The following is a 12,407-nucleotide window of genomic DNA, read 5'->3' as shown; positions in this document are numbered from 1 at the left end:
CAGTAGCTGGTTTTCTGACAAAAGAATTACAGCTGAAGATGTTGTATCTTAGTTGCATAAGTAATACAAAATTTAAAGTATGCAGGAGGGTTTTTTTGTCTTTATTTTGCAGGACATCACATAAGCAGATAATGTTTTATGTGAAGGAAAGTTAGTATATTGAAAGCAAGTGCAGTAGTCAGTTTTGTTTGATGCCTTTTCTTTTAAAGGCTTAATTTAAAATCTTGTAGAGCCAACATGATATCAGCTTAATATAAAATTCAGTATGTCAATTCATTATTACTTTGATATAGGTATAGAATATCTCTTAACTTCAAGTGAGAAACTGAAGTTGACAATGTCAGAAATAGAGGAAATTTATTTTGCACCTGTAGCTCATGACTCAGTAGTGGCCAGTTAAACATTTCCCTAAAATGAATTGGTGGGGTTTTGATAGTTTTTGATCAGTTACAAAATAGCTTAATTTTTTCATAATCAAGTCATTATACTTAAATCATTAGTCTTTCTGCTCAGTCTTCCTCAGTTATTCTTCATTATCCTACCTTTATATCAACCTCTGTATTATGTTATTGTGTGTTATTCCTACCTACTAGAAAATTGCTATTATTCTAATGATTAGTGTTAGTAAAGTAAATACATACACTGTCTTCAGGTTCACATTTTCAAAGTTTTTATTCTGTGTACAAACACATTTTTAACAGAATACAAAAGCTAGAGTAAAATGCCTATTTATTCTTTACAATTGACTTATAGAAGTAATGCTTATTTCATATGAGAATAAGATACAAATGTATAATACAGCATGATGCTTCTAAAAGTGTTTTGACTTAGTATATCAATCACTTTAAAAACTTTTGCTCAAACTTTTGCTACTGCCTGTGATGATGCCAGTCTTTGTAGCTCTTGCAAAGCCTTTAAACTCATTTTAGGCTTTGCAAGAGCTACAAAGACTGGCACCATACTTTGCATTATGGTATAGTTTTGTAAACAAAATATTTTCTTGAAAATACTACTTTCAACTGCATGCCATGCTTTTAGGAGACACTTGGGGAGATTAAAATGATCATATCCTTTGTTTCTAGCAGAAACACATTAATTAGTAATAGTAATGTTGCTGCTTATATAGCAGATCCCTTCATTTCACAGGGTCCAGGAATCCTTTTCACAGTGTCATCTAAGGCTTTTGATACAGTCACTGAAGAGAGTGACAAAGCTTTGGCCCTGATTTGGAGCATAGCAGATGAAGAACAGGGAAAAAGTAAATTTTTGTTTAGTTTACAGGGCTGAAGCACACATAGGTTAAAGAAATTTGGCTGAAGCACATGCAGGTTAAAGGAATTTGCCTGAAGTCACACAGGAAATCTTGGGCAAACGTGGGAACTTTGCCAGTCTCAAGCCTGGTCTACACTTTCATTATTTTTTTCATTGTAGGTATCAATATCAGTGAATAAGAGACTGATAAATAGTACTAAATTTCCATCAGTTTTCTTTTGTGTCTTAGTTATATACATTTGAAAATAGCAGAAAAAGCCTTTTGCCAGCTTTTTGATTAGACAAATAAATGTGTTGACTCTAAATAAGTAAATAAATAAATTTGAAAACTACTAAACTGGAATCAAATCTATAAAGTGTGTGAGATTGTTGAGACCAAACAGTGTTTTAAAGGCTGTTTTGACTTTTTATGTATCTTCTTCGTTAAGTTCTCATGGGATATGGAGGTTATTTTGGGTTACATTTTCTTTATGTAAGTAAAAGTACAAACTAAGCAGTTTCCCTAGGAACTGCAGGATGCTTCCAAAGCACAAACCATCCAGTGAAACTGAGTAAGTAAACACAGACTTGCTTTCACCCGGTGCTAATAAAATATTTTAGTGTTTCAAGACTTGTAGAGTTAATTGTATCAGAATGGGTAAGTAGCTACAAATTTATAGGTTTGTAGTTGCTGGTTGGATAATTTTCAAGATTATCAACATCATCAATGTTATCCTTAAAGAAGTATGTCTGTCTTCCTGCCAAGTGGATAACTGAGCTAACAGCTTTTTTGTATATTTTCATTCTTTATTTCTCTAGCCTCCAAAACTCTCATAAATAGTATGCTGCGGGACCCTTCTCAGATTCCAGATGGAGTTCTAGCAAATCAAGTCTATCAGGTATTAATCACAGTTGTCTTTTTTATTATTATTTTTTTTCCCCCTTTCTGTGGCAGTGCTGTTTTCTGCCTAGCAGAGTAAAAGATTTTAAACCTCATTTAATTACTGTCATCGTAAACTATCAGTGAGGTCAGGGTGCACCATAAATGGCAATGCAATATTTGTGAGAGAAGCATCTCACTTTTTAATAGCTTGCTTTTATAGTGAATAAAAACATGGAGTTTTTGTTTTCTGTGATTAAATCTGAACAGCATCTGATAGCCTTTTTGAAGAAAAGTAATTACTGTTTTTAAGATACTGTTTAACTGTAATGGTTTCGTAGTTGCCCATTGCTATACTACTTCTCTTACTTGTCTGCAGTGTACTGTCAATGACTGTTGTTATGGACCACTGGTGGACTGCATCAAACAGTATCCTTTCCCATAAAATTTTAGGTGCACAATTGACGAGCTTAGCCTGTGTGGAAGAGATGTGTCTAGCTTTAGCCTGACATAAAGTTCCGCTTCACAAAAAACGTTTCATACTCCTGTTTTACATTCAATCAGCTGTAGGGTCACTGCAGAGCTTTCTTTTACACTGTTTAAGAAAAATCAGATGGACCACAAGAAGTTGCCAGCTTGGTGGCTACGTGTTCATGTGCCTGATAGATTGTCTTTGGTTTTGATTAGTTGAAATGCACGTCTGGCTTTCTATTCAGATTAGTTGACCATGCTTTGAGTGGTGGAATTGATACTTGGCGATACCTTCCAATCTCAATTATTCTGTGATTAAATTAATAAGCTGCATAGATAGTGTTCAACACTATGGCATTGCTTTGTTATGACTGAGTTGTAACTGGAATGTTTTCAAGTGCAATTCAGGGGGATTGACCAATTGGTATTTTTAAACTCATCTTTGACATTCTAGTGCAGTTCTCTATCTCTTCTTAAAGGAAAATAGGTTAGCTATTGGGAAAATGCCTGTGTAGTTCAATTTTAAGGTTTGTTAGGTTTCTTTGTTGATTTGGTGGGGTTTTTTTAGCGTTGATATGGTTAATTAGCGTTTTTCAGTATCAGTGAGAATATGGAGGAAACTCCACACAGCACTGAGTATTCAAGGCTAAGATTACAATTTATTGGGGATGATCACTGCAATTCCGAAGCTCTTTTAATAAAAGTTCTCAATTAGTAGCTCTTCTGCTTCAGTGTGCTGTCAAAGAAGCAATTTCAAAAGCATGAGATGCTATCACTGGGCAGGCTGGCAAGGCAATTCCTTTCCAAACCCTAGAGAATCCTTGCATAAATCTCTTTGTCCAGTTTAGGAGAAGATCTTGATTTCACTGTACAGTTTCAGGATAGCATAGCTACAGTGATGTTTAGTTACACATGAAAAACAACACTTGTAGTTGTGATACATGTGATGGTCACCCTTTAAAAATACGTTCTTTCCAGCAGAAATACTTTGTTGGTGTCTGCTACAGACTCAGCCCTGCTCCTATTAAGTTCAGTGGCAGCAGGATAGAGTTCTAATGGTGTTTTGTCATTTTAATCGTTACTTAAGTATTCATTGAGACTGTCTTCAACATTAAACACAGCTCTCTGAAAGTGGGTTAATCTAATAAGTTGCACTTTTTAAAAGGTTGTTGATCACTAAATTTCATATCCAGAATTTTAAAATTAATATTTTGTTGACAAACAATCTGGCTATAGTATTTTGAAAGTATCACATTTAAAAGTAATAATAACATATATGTAGAATTATGAACACTGTTTAAGAATAACTTGCCCACGGCCAAAAAAGATCTTTTCTATCCTCTTCAGATCCAGGTTCAAGTGAAGCTATTGAATATGCAGTGATATCAGTGGAAATAATGAGTTTTTCAATTTGATTATGGTATAGAAAAGTTTAATACTAAGCTGTGTGAGTGCATTATCTGCAAGTATGTTGCTGAATTAGATGTTAATTTTGAGGTGCATAAAATAGTTAAAAATCAATTTAAAGTTAAGGTTTTAAAAGCATAATGTCTTCTGAAGGATTGCATATTGATTTTAAATATAACTATCTAATTGTATATGCATGGACTAAAGTATGAAGTCAACCTCTTTGTAAATGCCAAGAGGCTATTTTTCAGTAATAGTTCAGATGCTTACGGGAAACTAGGCTGCTAGATTGCATGAGCAGAAAATGGCTTGTGAGGTTATTTACAAGTTTTGCCCCATGGTCATTGCCATACATCAATAACAGGTATTATTATAGACTAGGTCTAAGTGTTTCTGCTTGTGGTGCATTATAAATTCTGTTTGCAGTACTTTTCTTACATTTTGGCTGCTCTTCGTAATACATTGTTTCAGTTGATAAAAACTGTGTATACATATGAAGTATTCCATACAATTGGGATTTTAGCTGTTCAGCAAGAAGTATTGGTATAAATTAATTAGCCCAAATGGCAAGGTGATCTGTAGTTAAAATTTTCAGAAGATATTCTAAACAGAATTAGGAACTTAACTGTTTTTAGTGTAAGATCCTTTATCATGATATTCCATAAGATTTTTCTTAAAACCTTCCAGAATAGGACTTTGACCTCCATCAAGGTACATTAAAAATATTTGATGTGGTATCTTTTTTACATACTGCTAAGAAAAGCACATTGGATCAACAGGCCACCGGTGAAGTGAAAAGGACTTCACTATAAAATATTATTTAATCCTTCCCTGACGTTAGTTCATGCTTCTGAAAAATCAATTAAATGGATATTTTGTTACAGTAAGATGTTTCAGATGGATATAGTGCCTATCAATTTCAGAATATAAAGAAAAAAACCATATATTTCATTCTTCTGAATTAGAGACTTGGTACACTAGTCATTAAAGAGCAACTTAAAAGGTATTTAATGATATATTTTAAGCTTACAACTTTATTTTAAATTTGAGGAGAAATAAAACAAAAAAAGAAATATTACCCTTATTTATACCAAGTAAATATGATCTAATGGGTCTTAATTTTGTAAAATGTGTGCTGATGATACAGTAGTCTGATTTTCACAAAATGCTAAATGCTTCGGAAAATCCCTGTAAGGAATTTTAAAACTTAGTGTTCAAGTGCTCACTTTTGAAGTGCAGATGAAGGCAAATAAGTTTTACCATTAATTACTTTACCTATGATGTTTTTCTGAAGTTGCTTCTTTTCCAAAGTAATCTTCCCTTTCTTAACCTAAGCCTATCAGCGCTATTGGGCATGAGCATGAAGTCTTGCTGCGAGAAATGCTTTTGGAAAAAAATCTCTCTTTCATAGGTAAGAATCTGCAGTAGAGGCTAGTCAGTGAATCCTTAACTTCAAAGATTTCAGTGACTGTTTACTTAAGAAAAAAATAAGCCTCAATGTTCTTTGTATTAGATAGTAAAGGAAGAGTAAAAAACTGACTGATGCTGTACATGTTATCTTTTATTGATTTAGAACTGAGCAGGAACTCAGTTACCTAATACCCTATATATACAGCACATGCACAGGCTTGCAATTAATATTTTATAGAATAAGTAGCTGAAAAAAATGCTTTAATATCTGCTGCAGTATTACTTTTGGTGTCATGAGATATTAGCCATAATCTAGGCCTTATGAGACTTAGGAGGAAGCATAAGAAATATTAGCTTCAAAATGCTTTATGTATTAAAGAACTGCTAGAGGATTCACTCATTTAGCTTTCTGTGCAGTTTCTGCTGATTTTTTTCTCCCTGCCTCCCAACTGATGCAAGCACTATCATCACTCTCCCCATATTTAAAGTTATTTTAAGGATTAATTAGTTAGGAAGTTATTTTCATTTTTTTCTTTTAGCCTGCACTACATTTCTTGTATACGAGTGCCATTAAAACAATGATTACTGTTTAAAGCATCATTTCTCTTATTGTGAGAATAAACTTTAACAGTGACTTCTTAAATCTTGGAGTCCTTATGTGATGAGACAATAACAAAGGTAAATGCTGTCTTTTGTTAATTTGTGTGATCAAGGAATTTTGCTGATTTTACCAGAAACTATAACCTCTTAAGTGAGAGGTTAAGAATTTTGAAACCTTAAGCCAATTTAAGCAATTAGAAAGAATAGTAAAATTTTTAAAAGTATTTGTCCATATGATTAAGGAACAGAGTGTGATCTTTTCTTTTAGAGAAAAATGAAGAAAAAAATAAAAAGACAAAAAAAAAGACAGAACTTTTGCATACAAACTTGCAAATGTTACTATGAAAATGTGAGGAGGTAGGTTTTCCTACTTGACTAGAGGAGTAGAGGTAATAGGCTGAAGCTGTAATTACAGAGATGATGATGGTTAAAATACTAACCAGTTCTGGGAACAATAAGTATAAAACAAACTGCCAGGGAAGGCTATGGAATCACCTTCAATGAAAAATTCAAGGCTAGAGTTGACACTCATCCATCAAAGCTGGTAATGAAATCAGTCCTGTCACAATACAAGGGAATGGACTAAATGACTCACTAATAGATCCTCAACCCAACAATTATAATTTTATTTGGCTTGTGCCAAGTGTGTAGTACACAAATCAGATTCAATTTTTTGTGTTTCATGACCTTGGATAAGCATCAATTTTGTCTTTACAGAAAAGTTCTAAGAAATTTGTGCTATCAAATCAAAATATTTAGAATGGGTTAACTCATTAGAATATAAAGATATAAATGGGAAGCCTGATTTATTCTTTCCATTTTGTGTATACTGAAGTATTTTTTTAGTCATGATTTAAGATATGTTAAGCAGTTGTATTTGTCATTTTTGTGCATTACGTGTGTCTTTGAGGTTCTAGGGGTTTTTTAAAAAAATAGCTTTTCCTAGGTATCTGCAAATGAACCCTATTGAACCCCTCACAATAAAGTTATTTTCTTTCTGAAAAATTAGTTCCAAAACTGCTTGAAGAAAACTTGAGGAAAATAGAAGATATGATGGTATTTCCTATGGGTCAGCACATACAGGCTTTGAGTAAAACTACATTCCGTTTTTTAGGGTGGCTTTTGACTTAAATTGCTGCACTCATTCCATCACTTTTTAACATGTGTTAAAGAAACAGAATTCTTGCAGTTCCCATGTTAGTGTATTCTTCAAGAATAGTAAGTTTTTTGCATCAGCTACAATCACCTGGGCAACAGAGAGTCTGTTACAGGAGAAGAAAGCACAGTCAAAGGACACTGTGAATATAAATTCCCCAGTATAGTCTTAGAGTATGAAGAAGCTTTTCAGGTCCAGGATGTAATTTGTCTGGTTTTAGAGCAGTTAGCTTTCAAAGCCTCCAGATCAGAAATCACACCTTCAGATTCACACAGAAATTGATTGGAAAACTATACAAACTAATAGGGTTTGCACTTTATTAGTGTACTGTTCATGAGATGCATGTGAAAAAAATATGTCCTCTCTTCAGCAAAAACACAGTTCTCCATCTTTATCAGTTTTCCTGATACTAAAGTGTAATATTTAATTACATTCATGCATGTGATAGACAACTCTCATCAATAATAAACATGGTTTTTAACATATTTTCCAATGTTTATTGTAATACAAAATTTTAGAAGAAACCAGGTGAAAGCATTCGAAAACAGACTTAAACCGACCAGACAAAAAAGTTTTATTTCAAGCCATACATTAGTGTGAAATGATTTTAAAAGTAATGTGGCATCCTTGAAAATAGTCTGCCAACGAATATTAAAAGTAATGCTGATTCAAACTCTAGTTCAGAGACCTACCAAGTTGACAGTGAAATGTTTTTACATCTGTCCTGACTTTCAATGGGATTTTTTAAGGTACATTTTCCTGAATTTGAGATACTAACATTTGTTAGATATTATAGAAAGACTGAACTTTCTCTTGCCATTCGTGTGCCCTTAAATAATCAACATTTCAGCTGGGATATCCTATTGTCTTTTCTAGACTGTTGTGATCAATTAAGAGGAGACAGTTAAACAGAGTTGAATAAAACTGGATTGTTCTTTATTTTTATCAAGATGAAGAAATTACTTAGAGCATTAATTAATTTTCTGCTAGGGCATAAAACACTTTATTCATAGGTTCTGTTAAATTCGAACCTTGTTAATCTAAAAACTTTTATCCGTATACCTGACAATGTTTGAAAAATAGCCAACAACCAAGTCTGTCTCCAAATCCTAGAAAAGTTTAAAAGCCAATCAGGTGATATAATGAAGTGTTAAATTGCAAAGACTTGTGGTTTACAATATAGTGTGTTTACAGTGAAGAAATACTTTCAAATGTAAAAATAAATACTATCAAAAAGAATAAACAGCTATTGAAGTTCACACTTAACTGAATGTAGAACGGTTCAAAAATAACTTCTGTTCTACTTTTCAATGGTAGTTTACTACATAGAAAAAATACTTCCAAGTTATATTCTTCAGTGAGAAAGAGGAGAAAAGTTTGCTTCAGGCACTTCTAAAATATTTTTATTTCTAAGAGTGTATGTTTTTCTTGTCATTAAAATGTTACTTGGACTCAAACTGCTGACCTTTCAGGATATGCACAAAGTATTCTAAAACTGGGTTCTGAACATTGGCCATGAAACTACAGCCCTAACCTGATAAATGGATTGGAAATAAGCTACCCAACAGTGAGAATGGACCATTAATTTTAATCAAAGGTGATGTAGAAAGGCGAATGGGATGCATGACAATGTCAACAGCCCAGTAGGTGTTAAGGGGCTACACAGCCTTACTTGTTACTAGGTAGTGCCATTAGTTAAGCTTGGGTGAAGACAGAAAGCCATGCCTGGAATTGAATGACCAGGTCACTCCAAATTCTAATGGAGAAATGGTGTTTCAGAAATACCAGTGTAATGGTATCAGAAACCAAGGACAACAGTTCAGAAAATATTAAGGGCTTGCTTTGTCTTCTTTTTATTTTACTTTTTTGTTAAAGGAAGCATATTTTGTCTTTTGTGGTTTTATTTTGCTCATTCATTATTGTTTCTTGAAATACTCAGCTCTAATATTTGTAAGCAATAGAGTTTAATAGTTACTGTTGAAAGACTTTCTGAATCTTTGTATGTTCTAAAATTGGATAGATTCTATAGAATGCGGGATGCAAGAGAAACTAAAATTGTGGTTTCCATGTCCTTCAATTAATTTCTGGAAGAGAAGGATTTTCTTGTTCCTTTTTTAACAACTTCATGCTAACATTAAAATAAAACCAAGAAGGCAGCTACAGTATATCTACATTTGTGGTGTTAGTAGGTTTAATCTGAACAGTTTACTGATGTGGGGAGACTCTTCTTTCAATCAGTGAATATACCTCTTTATTTTTAATATTTAAGGGTTATAAAATACTGTATGACAGCTTGAATTAATGATGTTTATAATGAAGACATAAAAATGCAGAGATGACAAAGAAGCATTTTTATATCCATGCTTTAGGTTTTCTACAAAGGTTCATTTAATCTGACACAGCATTGCATGCAGAAGAAAGATATGTACTGCTGCATTAGTAATTCTTGCACTCTTATTTAAAATAAAATTAATTATACTGCTGTCTATGTAATAGAATACTTTTACCAACAATAGTTCTTTTTCTCTACGTATAGCTGAAGATCAGCTCCGTGCAAAGGGTTATGACAAAACACCAGACTTTATTTTAGAAGTGCCAGTAGGTAAGTCTTTTAAAATAATTTTTATTATTTTATTTTTGTATAGAAGAGTTCATGCTAAAATATTATGGCTACTTAAGTGGAGTGTATTATAGGATTCTACAAATTACTCTCTTCTTTCAGTAGTTACCGAATAATTTTAAGAACTTCTAGTTTGTGTCAGAGAGGTTTGATCATAAGTAGTGTTACCCAGTGTTTCTTCTTTGGTCTCTGCATATTTTTGTCTCTTTTATCACAAAAGAAAAAGAGAAAAACAAGATAACATTAAGAACCCTACTCTCTTTAACCTGCTTTACCTACTGTCTTTATGAACTCAACTCTGAAGTCTTAAACTTCTAGCCTGAATCAGCTCAAGCAGTCCTAACAGTATAACCATTATACCTATAGGTCATTGCATGAAGGTTTATCATTGTGCAGTTTTTCTTTTGTTATCACTTTGTATGTAAATACTACTCTGCGTTTCTCGATTGCTCCTTAAAAGTCTGCATGGTAAGAAGGCATAAAAGTAGGTACGAAAGTCATGTCAAAGTTCATCTGCATCTTCTGGTTTTGAGGCCATGTAAGAAGGTAATCAGATGACCTAGTGGCTGGGCCATGGGAAAAAAAAAAAACAAACATCCATGTTGTCCAAGTGTAAAGGATTATTAATCACCTTTTGTAAGTTGACTTTCATGCCAGAAGACTTCACCTTCTTAGAATGCAGCACCTGTCTCTGCAGATGCCTACCAATGTGTCTGTCAGAGAAAAAAGGAAGGCTGAAGGCACTGTGTGGAAGTCATATACATGGCTGGGTTTTTGATCTTTGTATTGACAACAGTTGGAGTTCTTACTGAGCTAACTGATTTGTACACTGGTAAAAGGAATTGAGTGCATACTATAAAATGTCTCACTGCTTGGAAGTGCTCGAGATACCCTATGTCAGCACACTAATCTGTTATGCAGTAGATAAGCAACTATGTCTGTGAGAGTCTTCTGAAAAGTCTTTAGACTTCCCTTAGTTTAATGATGTTTCTATTCCTAATTAAATTTAAAAAAAAAGAAAATGTAGTATGTACAAAACAAAAAATATCTTTGTAGCTGAACCACTTCATATTTGAAACAGTTGGAGAGTTTTCAATTAATTTCTACTTCTTCAATTCCATACCTCTTATTTGTGGAGGGATTCAGGAAGCTACTAAGGACTTAGGAGGGAATGGTTGTTTTTTATTAAGTCTAAAGTTATCAGGGAAGATTGCAAAATTATAGAGTCACAGAATGACGTGAGTCTGGAAGGTACCTTTCTGGTGGTCATCTGCTCAAGCAGAGTCACCTGAAGCTGGTTGCTGAGGACTATGTCCACATGGCTTTTGATTTTTCTCCAAGGATGGAGACTCCACAACCTCTCTGGATAACCTGTGCCAGTGCTCGGTCACCCTCGCAGTTAAAATGTGTTTCCTGATGTTCAGATGGACCCTCCTGTGTTTCAGTTTGTGCCCATTGCCTCTTGTCATGTCCCTAGGCACCACTGAAATGAGCCTGGCTCCCTCTTCTTAACACTGGCCCTTCAAGTAGTTATATACATTTATAAGATTCCCAAACAGTGTGAACTACAATAAGCACAATATATACTTGGTATTAAGATACTCACTTATGCATTAGAAACAGATACAGTTATATCCAAGCTATTCATGAGCTTGATTAAATTGAATCAAGAAAAACAGCTTGATGGAGCTAATTTTTCTAATACTTGAGAAGGGAAACTAGGAAACACCAAAAATAATTCCTGGTTTTGTAATATTACCCTATTAGAAATAAGGTTAAAAATAGCCATTTGTCTGCATGGATTTGTCTTTCAAAATCCAAATAGTGATACTGCTTTACTTTCTTCAAATTATTTTAGTCACTTGAGATTGGCAGGAAAGTTAACTTTGTTACTGACAGCAGGGTAGTAGTAACATACAGAACTTAGTATGATGACTTTGTAAGTTATTTACCCAGATTCCCTGAGTAATTTTTCCGTCTGTGGTCATTCATGTGCTGCCACTACTTCTTCTGATCTTTCTGTATTGTGCTTCTGGGTCTGGATGCCCTTTGAGTACCTCATCCCAGGTCAAACTTAGGCTAAGATACCATGGCTGTGAATATCTTAGGGAACTCAAAATAAGGGAAACAATTACTCCACATTACGTTTTGGAAAAAGAATATTCTTTTAGAGTGAGTGTCATGATTTCTTCTGCAAAATTAGGTTGTTAATTTCAAAAAGGAGTTTTCTTTTACATAAAAATATGTACGTATAGTTTTATTAATATTAGAATTTAAGTTCTGCAATAAATGAGGAAAGATGTGAACTAAAACAAATCCCACAGCACTGAAAAAAACAGAAATTCAAAATGGCATTTCTTCACATAAACCTTCTTATTCCTCACTTCTTTCTGGTGAAGCATTACTGATTTTTGCAAATTAAGGAAACAGATATCTATGAGGAACTGTCTTGCCATTCTCACACCTTCCACTGTGGATTGCTGAGGAGAAGTTTGTATCTTTAGCAGCTTAGGTAACTCTTGTTGTTATTCACCAGAAGCCTTCAGTTCCTTACTTGACAACTCCTTTCCAGCAGCCTGGTTTAGTGTGAGGTGTCCCTGCTCATAGCAGGG

General features: G+C 33.8%; 1 protein-coding gene across 3 annotated transcripts in view; it reads left to right on the top strand.

Annotated features, from left to right (window-relative positions):
• CDIN1 (CDAN1 interacting nuclease 1) overlaps positions 1–12,407 on the top strand; it is a 125,070-nt gene that overhangs the window by 50,857 nt on the left and 61,806 nt on the right. Inside the window, exons 6-9 of one of the 3 annotated variants that reach the window (XM_051621678.1) lie at positions 2,071–2,150; positions 2,511–2,560; positions 5,353–5,420; positions 9,712–9,777. In XM_051621678.1, the coding sequence (XP_051477638.1) occupies positions 2,071–2,150; positions 2,511–2,560; positions 5,353–5,420; positions 9,712–9,777 (264 nt within the window). Of the gene's footprint in view, positions 1–2,070; positions 2,151–2,510; positions 2,561–5,344; positions 5,421–9,711; positions 9,778–12,407 lie in introns of all 3 variants that reach the window. The other 2 variants (XM_051621679.1, XM_051621680.1) reach the window with 2 other exon arrangements.

This window comes from Apus apus, chromosome 5 (genome assembly GCF_020740795.1).
Source record: "Apus apus isolate bApuApu2 chromosome 5, bApuApu2.pri.cur, whole genome shotgun sequence".
Lineage (NCBI taxonomy): Eukaryota > Metazoa > Chordata > Aves > Apodiformes > Apodidae > Apus > Apus apus.
The sequence above is the reverse complement of the archived record's forward strand: the minus strand, read 5'-3'. Positions and strand labels throughout refer to the sequence as shown.